The 27,952-nt window shown below is 38.9% G+C and overlaps 1 protein-coding gene across 1 annotated transcript in view; it reads right to left on the reverse strand.

Moving 5' to 3' along the window:
* Positions 1-27,952, reverse strand: part of CNTNAP2 (contactin associated protein 2) — a 1,031,263-nt gene that overhangs the window by 103,461 nt on the left and 899,850 nt on the right. The window contains exon 16 of the mRNA XM_064704986.1: positions 13,336-13,506. Within this exon, the coding sequence (XP_064561056.1) occupies positions 13,336-13,506 (171 nt within the window). The remainder of the gene's footprint in view (positions 1-13,335; positions 13,507-27,952) is intronic.

Raw genomic sequence — 27,952 nt, forward strand, 5'->3', positions numbered from 1 at the left:
TAAGTCTATGGAACCTTATGAGATGCTCTCCCAGAGTCCTGAGAGAACTGGCTAATGTTAGTCAGGCACAATTTTCTCTTGGCGACTGCCATGCAGGCTGTCTGTAATCACCTCCCTGTCAGGCATATGCCTTGACACAGCTTCCAGGAGGATCTGTTCTATGCTCTTGCCAGGCAGAGAGTTAAGGCTGACCAGGAGTTCCCAGGATTCTCTTTTTTACCTTTTCCCAGTCACTGGAGACTTTGCCTGAGTGTCATGATATTTCAAATATCACAGAGCACAGCTTGGCAACTACAGCAGCAAATTCTCTCAGGGCCATGGGATGCATCTTGTCAATTCCAGGACTCTACGTTTGTTCACGTTCCTCGGGGAATCTTGAAGCTGAGTTGAGTTGCAATGAGAGAAACCTTTTCCTCCCAGTCCCTGTCCTGATGTTCAGGGACTTGAGATGTGTGGGAAGAGAGATTACCATATGTATGAGTAAAATACTACTTCCCTGCAAAAAAGGATGTACAGTAAGAAGTACAGCTATTGGCATCAGCATTTTGATGATGTATCTGTAAAGTTAGTTTTAAATATTAGTGATTTCTGACATTCTGTAACAGTATTACTGATTTCTCTCAGTAAAATTCTTGCTGGAGGAAATATTTTAAAACACATTTTACCTTCAGTCACAGGAAGTCTATAAACATGTATAGAAAGGAGAAGGGAAATTAACTTATAAATGGAAGGTAAAGGAATGAAAATATGTAGCTGAATGGCTTTAATCATCAAAGTTTTGGAAGAAATTATAACATAATATTAGAAAAGATACAAATAGGATATCCAAGGGTGTTTTTTTTCCCAAAGACTAAAGATTTGGTGAACATTTATGGTGAGCAGAATTTATTCAATTTCTGTGCAATTTCATTAGGAATACATCACTCTTCAGAATGTCTGAAGCTTCTTATGACCTTTTCAGTTTGTTTTTATCTTGAAATTTTCCAAGTGTCCTGCATACCACAAAAACCATCATATCAGAATAAAAAGTAAAGGAAAACGCTTTGTTAAATGCAGCAAAAAACACCCCCTAAAGTGTCTATCCTCATATTTTTGATCCTCATTTTCTCCACCATTTGGTCTGCAGCCTGAAGGCACTTGATTCAGTGTCTGCTGTGTGCAGTATCTACATCTGGCAGCTGTAAACTTGTAGTGACATTTCCTTGAGAATGGACAGGGAATCAGATCTACTGAGAGATGCTGACCTGATTCAGCAAGAGCTGCTGTTTTCTTATGCATATGACTATGGTGTCAGATCGTAAGGCAAGACTGTGCACAAACATATTGCTTTGCTATATATTTAAAAGGGGTGAACTTTAATGCATTATTGTCCATCTTCCTTCACAATACTTTAATATCTTCTGTCTAGTAACATTTATAGATGGACCAGTAATTTCAACAACTGGACAGGTAATAAGTCTAAATTCTAGTTTCAGTTTGCAGGAACAAAGCATCTTTGAATTAATGGGAATCAAATATGTTAAAATAATTCTTCCATAATTTAATTTTATGACTGATCAAAAATATTTTCATATATTTGTCTGTCTGACTGAATAACTAGCTGTGTTTTTTTCTTTCATTGTCTATGTTGGAATAGACTCTCTCTACTGTAATAACCTTTGCCTGTTTATCCATGCTGAGCCTCATTACCTTCACCTGTGATTTTAATCTTAAATATACAATATATACCAGTTTACTCAGAAGTACTGTACTGCACTGCACACAGGCTACCTGAAAATGGCCAAAAACTCTCCAGGTGCAAGGTAGTAAAAAAAAAAAAAAAAAAAAATCCTGGCTGCTTCTCTCGCCTTGCAGAGAGACAGCAGTTCCCTTTCTACTGGCAGACAAGCACTTACACAACTTACAATATTTTGGAAAGGCATAGCTATACTGGAGCTCAAAATGAAGAGACATCAGAACTCAGTACAACACCTTTTTCATCATGAGCAAATATCTGTGTAAGGACAAAGATAAGGAGGGATTTGATTTTGATAATAACTAAGTAATTTTATCTCACTTTGAAATAATCTTGACAGCCAATGAACCACTCAAAAATAAATACCTACTTCCTAAGTAAAATAAAAACTACCTCTAACACAGTACATTAGATTGCTTTGGGGGACAAAAATAATTGAGTTAATGGAAGTACCAAGTTTTCTCATAAAAGACCATGCAAAGGCCAAATATGACCTAAGAAGAAAATTATTTATTATCATTATTTATTAATTACTTCAGTTATGCTAATTGCACTGCAGTTGTCTTGTAGATGAGCACTTGGAAACAGCTTCCATACTTTTATGGCTGTATTTTAGTTGATACAGCAATTTTCAGGTATGGGCAGTAAGAACAAACAAAAAAAAAATCAGTCCTGCATAAACAAAGACCCAATGAAAAGAGATGTGAAATGATTTGTTTAAAGCCAAATGTTAGATGGTTAGAGCAGGATTTGAAAAAAACCCACTTGCTTTAATTCTAAGGCAATAAATACAATTTCAGATAGATGTTACCTCCCATCCAGCCAGTTCTCTTCCAATAACTACTTAGCTGCCTGGAAAGAAGGAAGGAACAGCAACGGTGACTCATTGAAGGTCTGTTGATTCATCTCATGAGAGTTACTAATGCTTAAAAAAAATACAGCAGCAATATCTCCTGGTCTATTTTGTGGCAGATGATTCACACAAAGGGAACTGTAGTCAGTGCACTGAGTGGAAAAGGGGAGGAGATGTGTGTTCTCCTGTCTGTAGTGGCTTATAATATACTTCATTATATCCTTTTAACTGCAGCACTTTACCATGAAACTGAATTGCTCCCGTACAACAGAAGGCAGCACAACAAGGGGGAGGCAGAGACATCAGAACAGAGCTCTCCCATGCAGCATATAAAGGGTTTTGTGTAACTGATAGCTATTTTTTTTGCATGAAAGGCAAAATAAAAGCAGGTGGTAATGTTCATGAGATCAGATTTTGTCTGAGCATGGTAAAGCATCAGAGAGGTTTTTGGAGAGGAGAGAGTGGCTTATTTTACTATGAAAAATTGTTATGAATTTGGCACTGTTCTGAATTTGCTGAGCAATGTGTTTAAGTGCTTACAAACAGACACAAGGAAATCAACGCCCCTCTCAAATATGTCACATTTGAATGCAATAAAAATCAGTCAAAGCTGTAAAGAGCCTGGTGCAGGTTTTGAGAACTAAATATCCCCTGTCACTTTTCTGTGGTCTGCTTTTATGAAAACACATTCTCTGTGTCCTTTTCTTCCTCTTCTGTAGTGTTTTCCTTATTCTGTAATTTGTTTATTTGCTGTAAGTTCTGCTGTGGACTGTGGCTAAGACTTGTAAAGGTATTTAGGTGCCTGGGTGGTAGCTACTGAAAAACTTTTGCACCACAGCAGGGTCTCATGATGATATGAATTTATTGATTTTCCTGCCTGGCTGTGTAAGTTTTGTCATTTGTAGTGCCTCTTTTATAAGCAATTTTTCATGGCTATTTATTTCTCTGTGGCAGTCCAGGGTCACCATCAGGGTAAGGACTCCGTTGCACTGTGCACTTTACTACCACGATAAAAAAAGCCATCCAAAAATATGACTCAATTTTGTTTTTTAGTGTAGTAACTCTGTATATGAAAAGGGTGTGTGTGAGGGGGTGGAGTAGATGGACCCAGCTAACTATGTCCCAGATAACTCAAACTTTTATCAAAAGTTTGAGTCAAAGATTTTCTACTCTTGTACTCTTGTAATAATTTATAGTTGCCAAAATCCAGGATAGATTTCCCAAGATGGAAGAAGATATCTTTGATGTTGTTTGCTTTTTATCCTGTAGAAGGAAGAAGTATCTACTAAAAATACAAACCAGAAGTATCATGGAGTGGTACAAGAGTGGGAAAGAGAACTGACCTGTTGGAGGTAAAAATATCTTAGATTTCATGGTAATTAGAGGTAGAAAACTTGATGCAGCACGTGAGTGAGGGAGCTGCCTGGTTTAGCCACCTTTTGTGAACTATTTTGCTGGAGTATGCATGAGTTTCAGAAAATGTAAAGCAAACAGGAGACCTGTTCCTGTTTCCTGCTGTAGCAGTGGACAACATAAAATGGTGAGTGAGAGGGTTTATGTATTTATAAAACATTTGTTTCTAAGATTTCATACAAGTAGAGAGCTGTCTGCAGTGCATGATTTGAGACAAAAAGCTCTTTTGTAAAAACAAAGTCAAGACATTTAGATCAAGAGGATATAAAACATCTAAATTATGCAAGATAGTGTTATGGCAGCCTTGTGATAGTAACTGGCTTCATGCTCTTAAAAAATAGATTACCATTTTATTAACTTTTTAACAAAATTTTACAGTAAGTTTTTATTTCCTTTTGAAATGTAAGAAACTATATGTGTTTAAAGTTTCTAAACCAAAAGTCGGGAGCAGAAATATTCATATTCCTTAGAACAACTGTAGCAAGGTAAGATAGAAAGGCAGAACCCAAATGGAACATGATTTAATAATGAATTAACTTCCATCATGATTTAAACTGATTTTTTTTAACTACCATTTAAACCATAATGAAATGCTGAGAAGTGTTAGGAAAATCTGTGTCCAGAACTCTCTATGAACATTTAGCATCTACCTACAAACACCTAGGGAGAAAATAATTGTATTTACTTGAATCAGTCTGTTGACATAATTTGAATTAATAATTTACATAAATATTTTAGGCACCATGGATACCACTGTATTATTATTAAAAACACTTCCACTTTTATTATAGCTAATCTTCTAGTCACAGAAAACCTTTTTCTACTTTAGAACTGAAATGCCTTGGTAAAACCAGTAAAGACTAATTCAGGTTTTCAATAGGCTAACAGAACAATTGCTAGCACTTTATCTAAAAAGTTCAACTTAAAGAAGAAAAGTAATTTTCAGAGTACCAAGATTCTCTTTATCCACTTAGAAGAATGATTCTCAAAAATATCTAAATAATTTAGGCCCAGAAGACCCACTGGATTCAGGCCACAGAGTCTGAGGAAACAATGAAGGTTGGTTGGACCCTTTCAGATTTTCTCACTCACAGCATTTCCAGTTATGGCATGATGTTGGTAACTGGGATTAAAGGTAGGAGTGACAGTGACAAAAAACAGTTAGGTCTTTGTGTGCATCCTCCCCCACCCCTCCTTTCTGCTCTCTCTGTTGGGCAAGAGGTTTGTCCTAAGAGGAGAACACCAGGTGGGAATTGCAGGAGGAACTGCCTGGATGCTCTCATAACTGATGCATTCTGGAGATGGGGGAGCTGAGATGTTTGTGATGGGCTGTGGTGGTTTGACCAGGAAGAAGTGGGAATTCTGGGATGTTGTGGTCAAACCAATGGATGTTTGGAGTTTGATATTGGCACCTGGTGTGACCAGTGGGGTTTGGACACACCTCCGAGAATACACAGGGGTTAAAAAGCAGAGCTTCGGCCCTGAGAGGCCTCTTGGGATGTCGAGGCAAAGAGGTCAGATCTCCCTCCCCTGTCCAGCCGCTGCTGCTGGGCGGGGGAGGGGCAGCCATGCGATAGGCCCGGGGCCTGGACAGAGATGGGGGTGAGAAGGCCCTCGAGGATGGAAGGGTGGAAGAGCCCCAAGAGACATCGGGCAGACATTTCCCCCCCCCAGGAGGGAGAGAGAGGGAGAGCCGGCATCTGAATGTAATAGCAGCCGGCCCAGGAGGAGAGGCGGGGGGGAAGAGTGCCGGCAGGCCGGCCGCAGCAGCAGCGCGTGTGGGAGTATCGGCGTTCTGGGACAGACAGAGACTGGAAGTTTTAACCCCTTTCCTACATGATTGGGGCCTTGCAAAAATGCTGATCCTCCTCGGAGCTGAATAAGAAGGGAGATAGGAGATGAGATGAGATGAGATGAGATGAGACAAGGGCCTGGCCCGAAGGATGTGGAGATGACTGAGTGGGGAGAGATGATTGGAGTGGCCTTTTGGCTGGACTTTTCTTGTGTAGCCATAAACTCAGTTTTATTCCTGTGACACAGAGACTGCACTTGGGGGGGAAGCAGTGCCTCAGAACCAGGAGGGTTCATCGTGGGGACCCCTCGGCCCCAGGGGGTTGGAAAAATTTGGGGGGGACAGATGTCCCAAAGCAGAGACTGTGCCTTTTTGAAGTGAGACAAGGCATCCTTAAAAGACAGCCCTAGAAGCAGCTCTGGTCCATGCACAGTGGTGAGAGCACTGAGCGTGGAAGGAAGATGTCACAAGTGGCAAAAGGACTTTTCCGGGCAGTGCCGAGTGACATTGGAAGCACACGAGATTTCAGCGAGTTTCCAGGGAAAGACTATGGAACAAGAAGGACTCCTCTCCTCTTCATGGACTGAAGTTTGAATATTCTAAAGGGTGGTGCCAGGCTGGGCAGTTGGTGATTTGGGAGAATGTATCGGATTGGGAAATTCTGGTGGTGGGGAGGAGGAAAGTGTTTTTGTAAGGTTTTCAATTTTTTTTTTTCCTTATAGTTTTTTCCTATTTTCCTGTAGATTAGGTAATAAAGTTTTCTTTATGTTTAAGCTGGAGCCTGTTTTGCTTATTCCTGGTCACATCTCACAGCAGACACCAGGGTGAGGGCATTTTCATGGGGGCACTGGCTCTGTGCCAGGCTCAAACCATGACATGGGCTTTGGTTCACATCAGTGTGCATAAGGGTATAAAATAATGAGAGTTTTTTGGAGTCTTTTGACTTCAAATTACAGGTAATTATAAAGAACATGTAAACTAATGGAATTACCATGTCTTTAATTACTTACTGACAAGATTTTGCCCTGCAGTCAATCAAGGTAAGACTGCCCATAAAATCAGCAAGTGAAATAGATATCATTGCCTAATGTAAGGCAGAAACAAACAATATGAAAGCACATAATTTTAGTTTATAGTCAACACAATAGATATCCCTCTTTGAATAAAAAAATCCTCTGATTTTTGGAAGAAGGGAATTGTTATAGATTTAGCATATTTGATTTTTTTTCCAAAAACGGCAGGGATGGAAAACACAATTGCAGAGATTGTTGGTGAGATGGGTGAAGCATAGGTCATCAGAAAATTAGAGGACCTCTAATTTGGTTTGGGTCAAGTCATATTTGGTATTATAATAAATACCTTTGCACAAGAAGTCAACATATGTCTATTTTTTTTTTTTTTGTCCAGTAACACAAGGTTGGAGAGGTCAGAAAATAATACATAACAAACAGTATCCCAGTGTAATCAGCCAAAAATTCCTAGGACAGGTGCACAGCACAAGAATTAATGTCATTGTGGAGGGCACTGGTAAACCATTATCAGAATTAATGTCCATAGTTTGGATTACCTGCATTTAAGAAAGAATTCAAGGTGCAGCGAGTAGGGAGAACCTTATTAACTTAAACAGAGAATGGAACAAGACAAAGAATCTTATGAGAAGAGATTATTCTTGCTTAACACAGCAATTAAAAGCTGAGAGAAGATATGATTGCACTGTAAGCATACAAGGGGAGAGTAAATGCTAGGAAGTGAAAACAATTAGTTCAGCCAAAGAACAATACTGAAATGAGAATGCACGGCTGTAAAGAAAAGATGCAAACCAAACTGACAGGAATTAGAAGACTTCCAAAAAACAAAGATGTGAGTCTGAAACAGTTGTCCAGCTGGCAAAGATTCAAACTATTTTCAATAGAGAGTTGAATAAATTTAGGGAGCTAGACACAGGTTATGCATTTTGGTTGCCTGTGACTGTGAGGATTCTAAACTCAAGGACCCAGAAGGTTTGTTTCTGTCATATGCCTATAGCATCTGGCAATTTTGTGCAGCATAGCAAATATTTGCTTTCTGCACAAAAATGATTAGCACACATGAGGAAGGTAACAAAGCCCCTGCAGTGTCAGCATGTAACAGGAAGTAGACTGGAAATAAGGATGAAAACCTGAGATGAACTACTGAGTGGTAGTGCCAGCAATGGTTTGCCATGTGCTGCATGGTTTTAGTGCAAAGCAAAGTCAGGGACAACTATGCTCTTTGAATGTCAACCAGTCCCCACCTTGAACTTTGTGTGAGCTGTAACTGATTTATAAGACTCTGCACATGAAATTACTTTAAAGTGGCATTTATGGCAATGAGAAAGGCATCCAATCACCCTTGAAAGAAGAGGGGTAATGCTGAGAGGATGCTCTGTATAGTAAAGGCCATATTGACATTGAGGGACACCAAAGTAAAGCAACCTGTAACTATAGTCTGCCAACATCCAAGCCAGTTACAGAAGGTGGCCTTAATTTCCCCATCGCCCTGTGACTAAGATTTTCCACTGGTCAGTTTTAGCCTGTTCCCCAGCTGGATTGTTTATTTGCTGCCTTTGGCTGGCTCCCACATGCCAGACTGGGCACCTCTCCCCATCTGCTAATTTGGAACAAAATAGAGGTTGAAGTGGTCTTCTCAGATGAGTCATAAATTGGTTTGTTGGAATATCAGGCATTTCTGAATCACCTGCCTCATCTGAAACAGAATCTTGTCTTTCAAAGAACAGTGCTTGCAGTTCCTCAGACCAGGATTTCTGTTTGTTTGTTTGAAACTTTCCTATTGTCCTGGAATAGAATGACAGCTTGCAAGTACTGTTTAAAAACATTTGGGTCATAAATTTCCCAGAAGAAATGTAATATTTTCCCACTTAATTTAATAACTTCTTGTGGGCCTCTGGGATGAAGAGATTCCTCAGTGTCCTCTGCATTCTGTGACATGTGGCTAATGCAACATGCTTTCCTAGGGGGTGTTTTATAGAAAAGTCTCCTTCTGCTAGGAAAACAAAATAACAATTCAATTAAAAGAAACAATGAAGGTCACACCATTTTCCTTACTGAGGTGAAAAACCAAGCAGAGGAAAACATAAGCTGCATTTATTTTAACATATGGGACTTTGAGCATCATGTGGAAAACTCATTGATGTGGTAGAATTGTGTTTTAGGATGCCTCTGGAGAAAGACGTGATGGAATTATTAAAATTTGCAAGAAAATATATTAATCAGTCATGTGCTAGAGCATTCAGCCTGGAGGAATGAACACTTTTTGGGCAGAACCAAACGGCCATGGGAATCATTGTCCCCAGTCTGTCACTGTCACTTGTCTGATTTTGGAGGAGTTACTTATGTCTCAACTAAACAGCTGAGCCCCAGGAGCAGCACGGGACCCTCCATGTGCAGATGTCAGGTATCAGAGTGCCCTGAGCATCCCCTGCCCACAGAGCAAGAACACCCATCCTGCAGCCATGCCACTGCTCTATTAGCAAACCACTCCTCATGATCCCTTTCACAGCTGCCAAGGTCAGTGATCACTCCCTGGGGAGACTTTTAGGGCAATTCTAGGGGCTATCAGCCACTTTTAGGGGCTACCATCCCTGAATGCAGTGGGTATAAATGTTCCCAGCTTTTTACAAAAATTAATAAGAAAGATCTTTCCTCTCTTCCATGTTAATGCCAGGACCAAACACAAGCTGACCTTTACCTCTAAGCCTCATTTTATTTTCAATTGCAAAAGTGACTGGCTGTTTACTTCAGAATAGTAACAGTGAGACAAAATTCATTAGTGCCGGTGGATTTCTTGGAGGTGCTGGGATGAGAGGAGCTACAGAAGTGAGCAGAATATCTCTTTCATTAGAATTATATGACAGTGTCATTGAGAGAGTTTTCTGGAAACAGTGATGGTAGATGCTTCTTCCCAAATTACCACAAATACGCCCCCTTCAAAATTTGCTTTCAGGAGCAAATCTTTTCCAAAACTTGGGATATCTCTCAAACAGAAAATTCAAATGTGATTTATTTGACAAGCATCTCAGGTGTGAAGTAGCTACATTTTCATAATCATAACTCTGAAATTTTCAGTCTATATTTCATAAATGTACAGAATATATATATATATAAAAGAAAACTCATTCTAAAAGAGAATGTATCCTCTCTTTCTCACTCTAAAACCAGTTTTAATTTTAAAATAATCTGGAAATTTTGACCAGAGATGGAAGCCCTGCCTTACAGAAAAATTATTCAACTACCACTTTTCTAAGCAATCCTAGCCATTGTCAGCTGACCAGCCAGCTATGAAAACAATGGGGTTCTGTAGATTTACTGGTGTATGTAAAAACTGAGGCTTCAGGTAATTCTACATCTCTGTCAACTGTTCCATGCATGGTGACAACAAGCCTTGATAAATGGAATAGCTAACGTCTTCAGCCGCATTCATAGTAGCATTTTATCCCTGTTTTTTTCTTGACACCATTCCTTGTCAGCTGTTTGAAAAGCTATTTCTGAAATAAAAAAAACCCCAACATGGTCTTCCCTTCCTTCCTCTCTCCCCCCTGCTCAGAGATGGCAATCTGAGGTTTTGCTGGAGGCATGTGAAGTTACTCTTCAAGATACTGCAAATGTCACCTCCTTTTCATATGAGTCAGGAGAGTTAGAAAATCTGCACAATTATTAGACCCTAAGACAATATAAGACTCTAGAATTATTAGACTCAAAGACAGAATGCAGTAAAATTATTTAATGAGTGTTCTAGTAACCACTTTTGTGCTCAGAATAAAACATGCAAACTCCTTTCCAAAGACTTGAAGCTAAGAATATTAATAGACCGAATGATTTGTTTCCCTAATGCATTCACCAAGTGCAGCAAGCTGATTAAAATACTGGGTACTGTAGAACCTTTCTGTTTCTGGTCTATAGAGCTCAGTTTATGCATCATTAACCATGTATTACAGGTACACACAGCTATTTTACACATAAGGGAAAAAGAAAATAGAATTTGTACATGCAGGATGCTCATTTTAACATTTTCCTTTTGGAATGGTAAAAGGTAAAGAAGTTGAGAACAGGCTTTTTAGGAAGTCATCCTTCTCCTGTGAGAACTGTACCTGTATGAGAAGGCAATGAGCAGACAAAAGCAATCCACTGGGTGAATCAAAACAGCTTTCAGTAAATATGTGGTGATGGTCTTTTTATGTAAAAAGATGATCTTTTTATGTAAAAAGCCTTTAATACAAAATAGCTGTTCTATTAGAGAATGTGATAGGTAGCTAAAAAGCAGCTTGCCAAAGGAAAGCTTCTTCAGAGTTTGGGGATAATTCTGTAATTACCTTACTGACATAAATTTATGTCCCTATTTAGGAACAAATTCACATATAAATTTTACAGGACTTCTATAAAAAGGAAACAGACTTAAGAAGCAGCAGAGTTCACTGTAGAGTACATGTAAGGTACTTCTGAAATTCTGAAAATTTACTCTTCATTTAAATGAATTACAGAAAACCGTAAGTGCAGACTGGAGCAAAAAACCCCTCAAAAATATATAAAACAAACATTCATTAATAAATGTGTAATTCAGAAGAGAGGGTGAGTTTCTCTTTATTACTGAACCCACTTTTTCATTGTAGAACACTTAAGTCACAGGAAGGCCTTTTCCTGAGGATCTGAAAATTTCAAGCAATATTTTCCAGAGAAAAAGGGTAGAGTGAATGCAACTATATCAAATGAATTGCTTTGTGTTTTTTAGCAAATATAGTCTACATAGTTCTTACAGTAGTTTTTAATCTTTTCTTACAGATGATATTTCAAATTCTTCCATCAAGAATTTATAATCTGAAGTTTAGATTCAGGGACATGAGGTAGAGGTTAAATTTATGCATATGCCAGATCTCAGCAAAGTCAGTGGATCTCAAGCATAGGTTTAATAAGGTTTAAAATTAAAGTCCTGTATAATGATACTCTGAGCACACTGCTACTTTCTTGAACTGGTACATCTATTCAGCGAGCCACTGCAGCAAGATTATTATTAACCCTGAGCTCAGCTCAAAAGAATATTAGTTGCTGTCAAGTCACCTTTACACAGTGATAATGTCACTTTTTGGCTAAGTGACCAACAGCATGGTTGGTCTGATTGCAGTGGCTGAGGACACCTTCCATGAAGTAGAAGAGCAAGGAGTTCTGAAGATGCCCACCTCAGCTGACTGAGTACTACTTAGATTCAAAGGGAAATTAAAAATAGCTGCTACTTTATTATAAAAAGGCTTTGCCCCTTGGTAAAGCAAATAAGACTATTCCCTGTGACTCAGTAGGAGCAATTTTGATTCACTGAAGTTGCAGATTAGAGAAATTGGATTAAGCAATGTGAACTAAATTTGTTGTAGAAAGAAAGAGAAAAAAGCTACCCAAATGGAACTTGGCATTTTATTCTTACCTGGAGGGAAAAATTTAAATGCATTGTAAAGGATCCTCTTAGTGGTTTTTAAATTTCTACATTCTGATTTGTGTGTTTAAACTTTGTAAAGCATTGAAAATGGCTCTTTGCTTTCAAATTGTGTATACAAAACACATTGAATCTGCATAAAAGTACAGATTATTTAGGGTCCACAAGCCAACTGCTTCTCTTTCAGCATTAATGACCCACTGACTTTTTTGCATCAACATCTAGATGGGGGTCCTTGGCATCCAGGAGCAGCTCCTGCAGTGAAAGGGAGCACGCATGCTTTTCCCAGTGCCCCAGTGCTGGAGTGCAGGGAGGCTGTGATGTGCTGCTGGAGGCTGCAATAACAACCACACACAGCACAGAGGGCCTCTCCCCGCTCCTGCTTATGGCAGGGTCAGGGGAGAGCAAAGGCGACATAAAACATGTTTCCCCCTAATTCAACTGCTTCTACTCCGCTAAGGAGAATTCAGGCAGAGCTGAGGATTTCAGTACCTTCCTTGGAAAGTTTGCCCCTGGGCTATTAAAAATGGTTTGAATAATAAAATTGACTTGCCTCTTGGTGTCATTATACCCTCTTTTTCAGATCAGCGATTTTATTAACAGATAATGCTGATAGAGATTTATTTTATGAGATATTTAATGGCTTTTAAATATCATATGCAAGTTTGCAGCTCTTTGGCTCCTTGCAATGCTGATTAGGATGGTGCCTCTTTTTTCCTTCTTTCCCCGGTTTCCAAAGCAACCATGAAATAAAATAGAAAAGCACACAGAGACGGAGACATAAATTTTGAAGAAATAATTCTGACATGCAATTTTGAAAGCCCTTTTCAGGTCAGTGTCATTTTTGTAATTGATGTTACCAGTTTTATTTGTCTTCGTATTTTCCCCTCAATAAACAATTCAAATATACTTCAAGCACTCCTTTCACAAAAGGCAACTTGAAAACATGTCAAGCAGCTTGATTTGGAAGCTTTTCCAGGATTTAGACAGCTTGCACATTTTACTAAATGGTGCACATTTTTAAAAAGCTACCATTCAATGTAATACTTCAACTGCCAAGAGTAGTAATAAGAAGCCTATACTTACATTTCAGCTCCAGTTTGATGAAGTCAGTGTTCCCCAGGTTCTCAAGAAACACCCCATCTGAGGCTGATGTTTTGAAGTAGAAAGAGATGTCTGCACTGGTCTCCCCTTGGAAGGTGGAGAAATGGAGGTAAGATGAGGAAGTAACGAAAGAAGCTGCGTTCCAGTAATTCCCTGCAGAGGACAGACAGGAAAGACATGTTTCAGTGCTCCCTTGAAGCTGTCGGAAAAGTTGGAGAATTTAAGGTTCATCTATGCTACAGTGCTGTCTGTGCTGAAGAAAGAACTCCAAGCACCTTGATTCTTGCTACTTCTGTTTTGTTTTTCTGAGCATGGTGTGTCAGGTTTCAGAAGATAGAGCATGTTAACGGTAAATTTATTTTCAAGTATCCAGTCATACTCAAACATTTTTATTATATGTTTATTATAGTAAGACTATCATGGGAGATCATGACAGAGGGGCAAAACACTAATTTGGTGTCTGCCTCACCTCAGGCACATGCTTTGCTTTCATATATTGCTGCGTGTGTGACTTGTCTTCAAAATTATTCCACACACCTACACCCCCTCCTGAAAGTGTAGCCATGTCTATCAGAAATCAATTAATTTAAATCACAGGAAAAATCCAGTAAATGAAGCTAATCAATACAGACACAATTAACATATGCATTTAATAGTCCCCTAGTACATTCCCACTGGAGAAATACAATAATTAATAACATCCAAGAACTATTACTGTAGCAAGAAGGACAGTCAAATTCAGTGCAAGGTAGCATTACAATGCAAAAAAGAAGTTATAAGATATAAGAGCAGGTAAGATTCTCTTAATCAGAAGATCATAAGATTCATAAGAGAAGGCTTTGGGGTGACCTAATTGCTGCCCTTCAGTGAAGGGAGGCAAAAGAAAGATGGAGAGGGATTTCTTACAAGGACATGCAGTAACAGGGCAAGAGGGAATGGCTTCAAACTGATGCCAGTAGGTTTAGATTAGATAATAGAAAGAAATTCTTTACTGTGATGGTGGTGAGGCACTGGAACAGGTTATCCAGAGAAGCTGTGGGTGCCCCATCCCTGGAAGTGTTAAACAGGATTCTGAGCAACTGGTCTAGTGGAAGGTATCCCTGTCCACTGCAGGGATGTTGGAACTAGACAATCTTTAAGGTCTCTTCCAACCCAGGCCATGTTATAATGATTCTATGATGATGATATAGGTGATAGAGTTAGCCAATGAGAGACTGAAACAACTCATTTTAGTTCCATCAGAATGCTTATGTATCCAGCTTCAGAAATGTATTAGAATATAAATCATGATGTCATCATAGCTGAATCCTTAGTATTCCAGCCAATAAACTCAATACTACTACTTTCCATTCCAGTCCAAAGTCCCAGATATTGGTTTTCCATTGTTTGATTACTGAAGTAGGTGATAATGCTGTTATTTGTCTGGTTAGCACTGGATGAATATGAATGAGGGTGGTTGAAGCTTCAGAAGATCAGCTGTGATGATATATTGCACTACTGGCCCACATTCATTTCAGAAGTTTTATTATTTGAGTAATTATTAGTCTCTATTCAATTTTAAATTGAACATCTGAATTAGCAGATGTTTTTAGGTATAAACAAAAGCATACTATTGCTTTCCATAGTACTATTCCATACCCTCCATTATAATTCTGCCTCTCTCAAGGATTTAGGGTATTTGGAAAAAAAAGCCATTTTCCATTTAGTTCAATGCATCCCAGGAGGAAAGTTGTAATTGAGATTTTTTGTGTGTATATGTGTAAACACACATTTGAGCAGTGAAAATGGGAAGAAATAGGCATTCATGAAACAGGTATGGGTTTGTGAATTAACTAGTTAGGCTAGATCAGCTAGTTTTCAACATGTATTACTATTTACCCTCCTTATACAAATGAGTAATTTCCAGATTGAATGCTACTAATGATTTCTATAGAAATGTCAATAATCTTCATATCATAAACCTGCATGGGCAAGAAATATCTGCTCATTATCTGCAAGGTTGTTCTCTGAAAACATGCCTAGTGCCAAAGCAGCACAGATAAAAAAGGTCTTGAATTTTATTTTCATTCGTGGTCTCAGGTCTCTCTCTCTCACTTTTCAAAGTGCTCTCTCAATATTAGGGTTGCTTATGGTCTAGATGTGTGAGTGCTTTGTCAATAATCTGTAAATACAGGGTCCAGATGGAGTTTGTATATGCTCTTCCATTTGCAGATGTACCTGGACATCTCTATTTTATTTTCCTGGGACCTACAGATATGCTAGCTGCTGGCAGACCCTCAAAAAAGATTTTACTTTACTGAATAAACTCACATGAAATAAGTGGGACTCAGACAAAAAGCCAGGAATATATTAATACAATCTCTGTTCAGGAGCTAATTTAGCTGCCCTGAATAACCTTGTAGAAATGCTTGAATGTCTTTGTAACTTAAATAAGTATTTTAGATCCCTAGCTTTACATTCCTTGAATATTACCAAACTTGTTAGCCTAAAATATGAAGAACACATGACAAGTAAAATTGCTGTGAATGTGAGAGCTATAAAATTCAAGTACTACTGGAGATAAATCTTTCTTCAGTGAGAAAGGTGTTCCAGCCACCCCACTTCACCAAAAGAGACCAGTAAAGTGTATTATTATAATTCATATTTCAATAATGTAAATAAGAGTAGCAGCTGCTATATGAAACAGCTATATGTTTTGCAGTACTATATGTACATATTTTTAATTATCTTGCAAACTTGAAACCATTAAATGCAATTTGACATAGACTTAGTCTGCAATGCTGGGACACTGAGGATTAAATCCTTAACTATGAGAGTGCATAACTCAAGGGCTGGTTTGCCTTTACAGGGCAGTACTTTTCAGTTGCATGTCACCAGTTGGACATTTCAGAGTTTTTAGGCTTGGTATTGTTTGTGGATTTATCCAGCAGGGTCCAGCCCTATGGCAAAGATTTCACACCTTTACCACAGCACATGTGCAAGAAGGACTGTGGCTCCTGAGTGCCACTGCAGGGCCAGACAGGCAGGTGGGCTCAGATGGAGCCTTCAACACCCTCTTATTGAAACAAAAGGAATCAATTTTTATTTAGAGCTACATCCAGCCTGCTGAAGAGCTCCATCACTGAGGATTTTACATTTAATTCAAAATGCTGCCATTTGACTTTGCAGAAAACCTTGTCTGCAGATGTAATTGGTGAGAGGATAAGTATAAACAATGCAGACAGAAATGGAGGATCTGCACCTTGAGAGAGATATCTTCAAAGACTATTCATGAGAAATTCCTATGAAGATAAAATCATATTTTTGCACACTAGTATACATTCATCTCAAATGAGTTTAAGGGGGAAAAGTCTTTTTATTAAGAGTACAATAGAAATGTTTTGCTAAATGTAAATAATGATTTTTATCATAAAATTATATCTTTTGATAAGAAATGGGCTCCCTAAGGAAATACTGTATAAAAATCCACTTTACACACATTTATTAGAGTTTCTTGCTAGGAACTTTTATCAGCCACTATGCCTCAAAATTTCTTTGGTACATCGTCACAATTCTTTCCTCAAGTGATTTGAACATATTGATCCCACAGACATTTTTCTCCCACTTAAGGCTGACAAGCTGTGGATGGAGAAAACTGGGACTGGAACTTAAATCAGAGTAGAGGTATGGCAGCAGGAATATCAGACAGAATGTGGGAAAGGGAGTTTATTTAGAAAGAAAACTATAAATTATAAGTTTTTAATTTATAAAAACACCAGAGCCTAAAGATGATTTTTATTGTATTATCTGAAATATGACATTATAATTCTACTTTATTCTTTGAAACCTCAACTATAATTTTGTAATGAAGATCACAGCTCTGTTGGGAAGTTCTGTTGGTTTAAACTCACTTGGTGTTTAAATTTGATTTAAACCAATTAAACAGGTACAGAGCATGCTGCTGTCATGGCAGCACAAATACAAATCAATCAAGACACCAGACAAGCCTTTTCAGTTGTTTGCAACTCAAGATAAATGAGGAGACCCCCAAGGCACGGCTGTGTTTTTCATAAAATTGCACATTTCCTGGTGATGGCAGTAAACCTTGGGACACAGGGCACGCAGCGGCAGGAAAGGGAATTGCTGACCAGAGTGCCAGCCAGAGGTAACTGCCATGGATGTTTGCCTGGATCCAGGCAGGAATCAGAGCCATAGTTGAGAAGAAGTGCTTCAATGCACCAAGTAACTCTATTTGATTCTGTTTCAATTTGTGCCAAGGTTGCTCACAGCTCTGCCTCTGCTGTGAAAATTAAAACCCAACTCGTTAAGCTCCTGCAAAACACTCTTACTTCTTTCTCATTAGTTTTGCTAACCCTGAGTTACGGTGTTCTCTGTAATTTGTATGATGCAAAAGTGTCACTTCTGCTGCTCCAAAAAGACTCAGTCTCAGACAGGTGGCTGCACTGTAATTGCAAAGGTGTAACTTTTACAAGAACGGCGATAGTCTCTAGCCACAAGAAACCAGCCCTACTACAAAAGTTAATGAGAAGGGACATCTTAAATCTCAGATAAAATGCTGAACTAAGACTTGAAGATTTTTCCCGTGAAGTCCCGCCTCAGTGAGAAGGAAGGAGACCCATAATACTGACAGGCACAAACACACTTTGTCCTGAGTTATGCAACATGAACAGGCATCTTTAAATGTGTGGCAGCTCTGTAACTTGAAAACATAGAGTCACTGGCCTTATAGTAATCAGCCTTTCAGCTTCTTCCTTGCAATATTTTTGTTCAGAGCTCCCTTGCTGGCTTCCATCAATATCTTCTTTCTTAGCATGATTGAAATTCATGCTTTAACACCATCAATTTCACTTTTACATTTAAACCCTATTGAAATGGATAATGGCAATACCAGAACTGTAAAAGACATCAGTGCTTTTAGCCCTGCCAGGCAATCGCACTAGAGAACGAATGCTGCAGTGTCAGGCAGCTCTTATGTATTACAATAGACCAAAAACCTCCAGGGCCCTCATCTGCAGCAAAACAGATTTTCTATCAAAACCATTATGTGAATAAAATGTAGAATAGTCTTCTATTTCAGAGGAGATGGATGTGTGAATGGAAAACTGTTCTGTGGCACAAAGTAATGGATTGAGATTATCCATACAATTATGCTCAACAAATCAAGTTGGTGGGTTTTTTTCCTTTCTTCTTTTTTCCATTCTGAGATAGGAATTTATGCATGCACACAGAGCAGTTTGGGTATCAGTACAGCAACAATCACACCTTCGACTCAAGTCTTCAGATCCATTTCAGAGTGGAACTGGCTGTAATGAAAACCAAATTTGCTGTTGGACTTTCTATTTGAAAAGTCAAAGAAAATTGGCAGTGTTTCTTGCACTGAGTTCTACTTTATTGTGAAAGATGTAACCATGACCCCAGGTACTTTTCTGTCATCAGTGCTAATCTTAGGGATCGAGCTGAGATCACAGCTTCTGTCTGAGCTGGAGTCGGGGGGTGCTGGGGGAGAGGAGAGCAAGGATGGCAAGTTGTTGGCATTCTCTCCTTTGCTGGGAGGACTACAATGCCAGTGGCTTCCTCCTGACTGAAATATCTGTTTGGTGCCATTTTGCATTGTGCTGACATGCTTTTAAACCTTTGTTTTTCTCTGGGCTGCAATTCCATGCCACATCTACAACGTTTACTATATTTAATGCACATATAATTCACTAAATATATGTTAATTTTTGCATTTCTTTGATTTTTTTTGGTACCCCTAGAATCAGTTTCGACCAGCTCCAGTCCTGAATATATTTGCTTGTTGGTGAGTTGTTTAGAACTTTGGGGTCCCCTGTATCAGTCAGTGCCCCTTGCCTGTATCCCTTTGCCCAGAATCCCACATTCCCAGTTTTCAGGACTGCTCAATATATTCCAGTTGTGCATTTCTCTGCCCACTGCCATTATCCTTATTGGTCCTGCACCTGGGCCACAGTAACCCCAGGCACAGCTGCAGGCTGGGGGAGCACAGCTGGGAAGGGATTGGGGGCTGACAGCCAGATGGATACCTGAGCCAGCAGTGTGCCTAGGTGACCAAGGGCATCTTGGCCTGTATCAAGAGTAGTGTGGCCAGTAGGAGTGGGAAAGAGATTGTTTTGCTCATCACTGGTGAGGCTGCACCTCGAGCACTGTGCTCAGTTCTGTGTCACTTGCTTCAAAAGGACATCGAGGTGATGGAGTGTGTCCAAAGAGGGCCATGAAGGTGGGAAAGGGTCTAGGAAACACGTCTTATTTAGAGCAGCTGCAGGAAGTGGGGTTGTTTAGCCTGGAGAAAAGGAAGCTCAGGATGGACTGCCTGAAGGGAGCTGTAGTGGATTGGGGGTCAGTGTCTTCTGGCACATTTTAGGTAAAAGAGTGAGAGGAAATGGCACTAAGTTTTGCCAGGGGCGATTAAGATCGGCTCTTATAAAAGGTGTCTGCATGAGGCACTTGGGGATATGATTTAGGTGTAAGCAATGATTGTGGTGCTGGGGCTGACAGCTGGACTGGATGGTCTTGAAGACCTCTTCCAACCTTGATGATTCTGTGATTATATTAGTCATCAATATCTTATTTCACACAAAGTAACTACTTTTTACTATTATTTATTTAAAATGGGGTTGTACCACAAGAAGATAAGCAAGGGTAATACAAACTAGGTATAATACTCCTGCCATTAAGGGGAAAAAAAAAAAAAAAGAAAAGTTGTTTCATCTAAACAAAGTTTGAGGCAGTGCTCAAAATAGTCCAAGCCTGGCAAGTGTGTGGCTTTGAAAACTCCCTACCATACCCAAAGACTAACTAGAGATAGCAATAATATATTTCTTGGGCTGTGGGTTAACAGTTTATCAACATCACAGCAGAATTTTGCTTGAAAAGAAGCATGTAAATTGCTACTTAATTTAAAATTAAGATGGTAGTGTCCTGATTTACTCAATCCAAACCTGAATCAAGAAAAATAAACCAGAAGGAGCTGCTACAGATGATGTTGCCTCAATAGCAGAAAAGTCTTTTGACAACACACAGGAAAAATAATCCCCAAGCCAACAGATGGAGAGTGTATTAGCACTGTATAACAGCAAACTGACTTACCCCCTTTCAGGCTAAATAAAAATGTAGGTTAGATTTCAATTTCCAACCTAAAACTAGCTGTGTATCTTTCAACAAAGTAACAAATGGCTGGAAGTCCAGAACAAAACCTGCTGAGAATATCAATACATATAGAGATGAGTTCAGAGTTAACAAAACAGAAAACTTAGCACTGCAGTGGTTACTGTCATGTTGAATGCAGTTCAGATTTTAAAAGATAAATTATAGGCTGCAGAATTTATTTTTTTACATAGACCTTTTTATACATTCACATTTTTTTGCATTGACCATCTAGTCCAAATGCCTGATCACTTTAGATCTGACCAAAAGTTAAATCATGGCTTTAAGAATTTTGTCCTTAAACACTGTCTTAAACACTGACAGGCACAGGGCATCAACCACCTCTTTAGAAAGCCAGTTCCAGGGCTTGGTCACCTTCCCAGTAAAAAAATGTCCCCATTTCAAGCATGAGCCTTTCCTGATGGGTGTAGCTTTTAGCCATTCCCATGTGTCCTGGCACAGGGTACCAGGGAGAAGAGCTCAGCACCTCCTTCTTCTGACTCCTGTTTAGTCTCCTGTGAGCTAGTACTCCCAGAACCCGCTCTGCAGGGCTGCTCTCCAGACACTTCTCTCCCAGGTTTGTGCCTGACATAGCTCCATAGGGCAGAATCTGGCATTTAGACTTATTAAATTTCATCCCATTAATCAAAGCCTAATGATCCATTCTCTCAGATTCCTCTGTAAGGGTTCTTGTCCCTCAAGAGAGTTAACAGCACCTCCCAGTTTGGTTTAATCAGCAAACTTGCTGATGGTGCATTCAACAACTGCATCCAGATTGTTGATAAATACATAACCCCTTCAATTTCTATACTACACCTGAAACTCAAAGTAGTTTCCCCAGGCTTCTTTTCTGGAAGTTCATTGCATGCACCTTCTCTGAAAGTGAGATCCTGAAAAGGTTAACGGTCTACTCATTTGGGTGGTGACCTTCCACTGATGCCCTTGCCTCCTCCAGTTGTTGTTTGGTCTTCACTTACAGACCTTTTCCACTTCTCCTTCTGCATGTCTGCCACTGCTGGGACAATTGTTGACCTTATTACAGAACTTATCATCTTTTCACGTGGGCCCAAGGTCTAAAGCCCCAAACTCCCTTATGCATAACAAGATACTGAGGAGAGAGTAAGTGTATACATTAGTTCTTTAGAAATTAAAGTGTTCCTTCCCTATTTGGGATCAAGTTGAGTTCTCTGGTCAACGAAGGACATAACTTATATTAGCATTGCAGTAAGATGGATAGCAGTTTATCAGCTGTCATTATAAATTATCTGTTTTCATAAAGATTCTCAAGTGACATAACAGTTACAAGACACTGATCAATGGGTATAAACACAGATGATAAAGTTTGCTTTACTCTGCCAGTCACTATATTTGCTGAGTGAGGGAAAAACGCAATCACATTTATCAGTGAAATGTTGGAGTCAATAAAACAGATTCAGTGATGCAGAAATGTTTCCAGCACCTGCTGTGCTTCCTGCAATCATCTTTGGAAGATCATTTTTCAAAACTCTTGCCTCCTGGTCACAAATCCTAATCACGATACATACCCTGTCACTGCTGGCATCATTACTTTCATCCATCTAAAGAATGAAAGGTCCTGATCTGGCCTGGTTTACAACCTGGAGCTCTGTAATGTGCTGATAGAGCTTTAATGATGCATGTAAACTGGTGTCCTTTCAGGGGAATTTTTTTTTAACAATAAGTGACCTGTAAACATGAGCTTGATCACCATTGTGCCACAGTCAAGGCAGTGTGTAGGAACCCTGCCACGGTGCCAGAATGGTAAACATTAAATACAGGAGACTGCTGCTGTCCACAAACCTTGTTAGTGTGAGAATCTGATTCTTTTTGTCCCCTATATATTGGTGGTGTTTAGCTGTGCAAAACAATTGTGAAGCTTTCCATCCCCACCTGGTAATGCTGCCTAATCACTGTATGCTCAGCATGTCTATCTGCAAGACAGAAGGCAAAGACACAAGGACAAAAATGTAAAAAAAAAAAAAGAATTTTCTTAAGAATTCAGTTCCCCTGTGGTACTAAATCTATTCCCTGTGCTGCAGAAGTGAACTGCAGGAAATGGTAGCTCTCTGGTCTCCAGACCCTTGGCAAGGTGTGTGAACAATGAGATGCAGCTCTAGAGCTCTGTAGAGTCAGAGCCATTGCATTGGCCAACACCATGTGAATGACATGATCCAATATCCATTTCTTCTGCCATTCCCATTTGCTCTTTCTGCCATGGTATTTTAAAAGAAGAATGTGCTGGGTAATCTTCACACAGTTCTTCCCCTCTATATTTTCTCATTTTCTCTGCTTAGAGTGACGTTTTTTCCCTACTTGTGGCTTTAAAACCACTTGTTTGGCTATGGATCTGGACTCAGTGTCCTGGCCCTTTGGTCATGTAATTTTTTCTCGTAGACCAGCTGCACTTTCACATTGGAAAATGTTTTCCAGAATTAAAAAGTAAGATGCAATTTATTCTTGATGTAGTACATTAACTATTCTTCATGCCATTGATTCCATTGTTATTGACAGAGATCATCAAATTATTTTGCTTGATCTTCTGTTACTGGATGGATTTCAAAGACTTCTGAACTAAAGCTGAGAATATTTAAGTCACAAGTTATGACTAGGTCCTTTGGTGATTTGTAGTCCTCTAACCTGATGAAACTTGCAGCTAAAATAATTTGTTTGAAGTAATAATTTAATTCAGCATGCGCATTAGTACAGTCATGATGTTCTACTGCTTATTTGTAGAAATATACTTTTAATGACTCCTTTGTTCATGTCCCAGTTTCCAGTTATTAATAAGTAGTTCAGATACACATTAAACCTACAGTTGAGTAAAACTGCCTTAATTCTTATGGTGCCACTCTAGTTTCATGTCACTGTAACATTTTTCCAAGTCCAACTTGCCATATTTTTTTTTTTGCATGTAGTTTTTATGGAGCGTAGCTATATATACAAGCATTTGAAAAGAATTTGAATTATGGAGATGGGCATTGTGTTCTGAATTCAAACAGCTGGGAGCTTAACACCTCCAAGGCCTCCCAGTCCTACATTGCTCTAAGAACTGGGAAGAACCGCTGGACTCCATGTTATGGTGCCATTCCACCCCAGACACTGGCGCCTTGGCTGGAACATCTGCTCTACTCTGTGCTATGGCCCTGGAAATGCTGCTTGATATGCCTATGTTGATAAAGAGCTTCCCCCTTCTGTCTTTGAAAAAAATGTCTTTGCAAAGTAATTTTACAGTTCATTTCTGTATCATCTACGGCAGAGAAACTTTTCACATGACTGCATTTGAGCATTTATTCCATTCCCTGCCTCTTCCTTATCTTTAAAATAACTCATTAAGACTTTCACTATGTCCAAATATCTTCCTCTGATCTGACTATGTCAGCAGTATTCTAAATCCAAGAACACAAAGAATGCCTACAAAATTTAAATTAAAAAATAAAAGTTTCTTAGTCTTAACATTGCCATTAGTGACACTTGTAATTTTGTTATCAGAGAGCACACTTATATGGACAAAGGTGGGCTCCCTGTGGAAAGGTAAATTTACTGTAGGAACTGCAGCTCTCCCTCTTCTAACAGGCATTGTCTACTCACACTTCAAATTCCACACAGGTGATGCAAGCAAATATATGTAATGTAATAGCAAATCTAAACCAGAACACTAATGAAAATATTTTAGACTAAATAAGTTTTCATATGGAGAGAGATCTTCTGTTGAACTCCTGTTGCAACTTAGTGGTAACAGCCCTGAGACCAAGAATCTTAAATGCATATATATGTTAAAATGCCTTTATATGAATTTAACAACTATTAAACCAATCAGAGTTTACAGATATGTAACAGACTTATACATAGTACATCCAATAAAAAATACCAGCTTTACCATAAAAAATTAAAAATTAAAAAAATCTATCACAAATAACCCATGCTAAAGGTTTAACTTCCCCACAGAACTCCTTCCAACCTCAACTATTTTGTAAAAGTATGAACAATGTTTCTTGCTTGCATAAAAATTACAAGAAAAATCAATAAAACATTGAAATGAAATTAGTATTTTGGAGGTGAAATGGTTTGTGGAAACAAAACATAATTGTGCATCTACAGGAGATGTGATTCTGACCTCTTGCAAATCACTTAGACTGAGCTCTACTGTTCATGGCATTACACTCAATTTACACAAATCTGAGAATATTTACTCAGTGTTTACTTCCCAAATCTTTTCCATCTCAGTTAAAAGACTACGCAATGAAAGAAAAAAGGGTATGAAAAAGATGTGTCATAAAGAACCAAAGTTTGTTCTTTCTTTTTATTTTTCTTTCTTTCTTGCTTGCCTGCCTGCCTTCCTGCCTTTTTTAGTCTTTCCCATCCCAAATGTCTCTCTACTAAACAGTCATCTAGAAATTTGGACTTCTAAAGAGTGTTTCAGCTGGTTTATAACAAGAGAAGATTGCAGATAAAAACTGCCTTTAGACATTTTACAAAGCACAGCTCTGAGTGGGAAAAACATGAACATCTAAAACTAGACTTTCGGAGCACAAAAGGAACCCCTTGCAGTGAAATTTTTTATCTGAAATGGAAGGTGACTTGGGGTAAAGGCATTGTGCCATAATTTAGTCATTCTAAATTCAATTTCTTGGCTCTGACATTCTTAGCATACATGACCCTGGCCAAGTTGTTTATGGCTTATACCTCCAGAGTCCAAGATCTCTGAGGTGAAGAAAATACCATTTTTCTTTTCTCCTTTATAAAATGTTTTTGAATCTTGATTTTGTAGGAATGTCAACATTTGCAGCAAATTGTGGTTACAATCTTGGGCTGCAAGAGGCAGCTTTTCTACTTGAAGCAGAGTACAAAACTTGGCTGGAATTTGAACACACTCCCGTGATACAAGAGTCAACAATAATTTTCCACAAATTTGCTTCTTACTTTCCACATGATCCAAATGCATTGGTGTTGGATGAAGTCATTAAATGAATGTCAAAATATCTTGAAATTGGAGAACACAATGTGGCAACATTATTTATGAATAAAAATATACACATGCATAAATATTAGTTTTAGCAACACTTAAAAACAAAGATGACAAATGTTTTACTATTTGTTTAAAAGCGAATATCTCTTCACAGTGTTTTGTAACCTTGCATGACTGTAATTGTCTCATAATGACCAAGATACCCGTCATGGCACATTACTTATTATGATGTTTTCCCCCAATATAAATATAAATAAATGCAATAAGGTTCTTAGATCATTAATGGATACTGGTGATTTTTACTCAGACTTTGCTTGGCTCAGACATGCAGCCCAAAGCAGAAGGCTCCTTAGCAATCTTTTTATAAGAAAACTAAATAAATTTCAGACATGGAAGATTTAAACTTTTTGAAAGGGAGCATCACAGTCATGCTTACCATCACAGCTACAAGATCAGGCATTTGGTGTTGGGAAAGAGTGGAGGCTAAACTAAAGAATCAAGCTATGCTCTGTATTTGGTCTAAATAAGAAACTACTCACAAGCTGTGACGGGTTTGGGCTGCTGACACCAGAGGTGTACTTCACTTTGATCTACAAAGACTTTCTTCTTCTGAAAGAGGGAAGAGCTGTACTCTGACACTTGACTTTACAGTTTCCTTCATCAGGAAAATAGAGTATTTGTGCACAGCTACCTTGATTTTCAAATGGAGAGGAAGGGCACAAATGGACCAAAATATAGTTGTATTGATCAACTGAGATGTCAAATATACATTTAAAAGGCAGTCTTGGGAGAAAAATATTCCTGCACAGAAACTGATAGGAATTGGGATTTGATTTAGGGAAACCACCAAATTTCACAGGAATTTGTTATTGTATGACAATCTCTGTTGGAGGAAATTCTCCCAAGGACAAAAAATAAATGTGGCTTTTGTCTAAGGAAATATTGACATGAGTCAAGAAATGCCTTGGAACAAAACCAGAGCTAACTCTGGAGATGGAAGCACTTGGGATGTTCAGGTATACCCAGGTCACTGAAGCTCAGACACCTCTCCAGGACTGGGGTGGAGGGCTGGAGAGTTGAGAGCAAAAGCTGACCTGCACAATCTTCCCACAGCCAGCACTAAGGCAGGCTCTCTGCATTGCTCTGTGTTCTCATTTACTGTATGGGCTTGCCTGGAGTTCCTTCTTGTCAATAGAGCTGCACTGTGCCTTGTAAACTTGACATATGCCTGTATTAATTCCCTCAACTGCAGTTTGACCCTCTAAGTTGGGCTGCTCTAGCTTGGATTCGGCCTTCATGTAAGTCACTCTAATGGAAATTAGATTTATTCCTTCCTTTTCAGGCTATAAATAGGCAGCCTGTAACCAGCATTTCATGTTCCCTGTGTAGTCATCCCTAACAGACAGAACAGCTGATAAACTGACAGTGAATCTTTGTGATATCAACTCTGTGCATGGTGATGGTGGGCCACCCTCTCAGCCATCTTACAATGTTTGCTTAAGAATACACTGGACAGGGCACTTGGCTTCAACCATCACTAGCTCTGATTTGTGGGTATTTAATCTGGTCTGCTGTTGTCCTGTGTTTATAAACATTTGTTTAGTATTCTATGGGAGCTTGAGGTACAAATAAATACAGGTTAAACCAGAAAATTTGATGAGGAGGAACCAAATGAAACCGTGTTTTTGCAATGAAGGCAAAACTGGCACCTGTGTTTATTTTGTTGTCTCATTGCAAATGAACAGCTTATGTACATATTATTATATATGCAGTCAGTATTTGTCAGCAATCCAGGCTCTTAGTTTTTCTCTAGAAACTTCCTCTTATATTTTTTCAGTGACAGCATGGACAAATAATGGAGTACCACACAGAAAAAACCATTCTCCCCCCCACATCCCCTCTTCCTCACTCCTTCCTTCTCAATCCCTCCCCCCAAAAACACTCCAAACAAGAAAACCAGGAAGAATAAAAAGAGTACTAATTAATGAAAAATTCAAATTTGGTTTTTTTCTGGGGATTTGAATGAAAGCCAGCAAAAGGTTAGCAAAAAATCATCTCAGAGCCTGGTCACTGCTGAGCTTACCTTGTCATTTCTGATTTCATTACTGAGTTTCTAGAAGAACAGTTGAACCTGCAAAATGTTCTTTCTCTCCCATGTGCTGAGCATAGTCAGCCAGCTGCTGTGAGTGCTGAGGCAATGAGGGCTGGGGAATAGGGTGGCAGCAAAGTGGATTACTTCAGCTGCATCTAAAAATGTATGAATTCTGCAGAGAGAGAGCAACAGGTCCTGCTTCAGAAAAGGGCTGATTGGCTTTTCTAAAAAAAAACGGTCATGGCTCAGTGAAAGGCTCAAATGCTCATATGAAGGAAAGAAATGTCGTCTTCATATGAATAGCATGAGGACAATCCTGTCCATAAACATTTATTGCAAAAGGTACACAAATAGCAGGGATT

The sequence above is a fragment of the Zonotrichia leucophrys genome, chromosome 2 (assembly GCF_028769735.1).
Source record: "Zonotrichia leucophrys gambelii isolate GWCS_2022_RI chromosome 2, RI_Zleu_2.0, whole genome shotgun sequence".
Lineage (NCBI taxonomy): Eukaryota > Metazoa > Chordata > Aves > Passeriformes > Passerellidae > Zonotrichia > Zonotrichia leucophrys.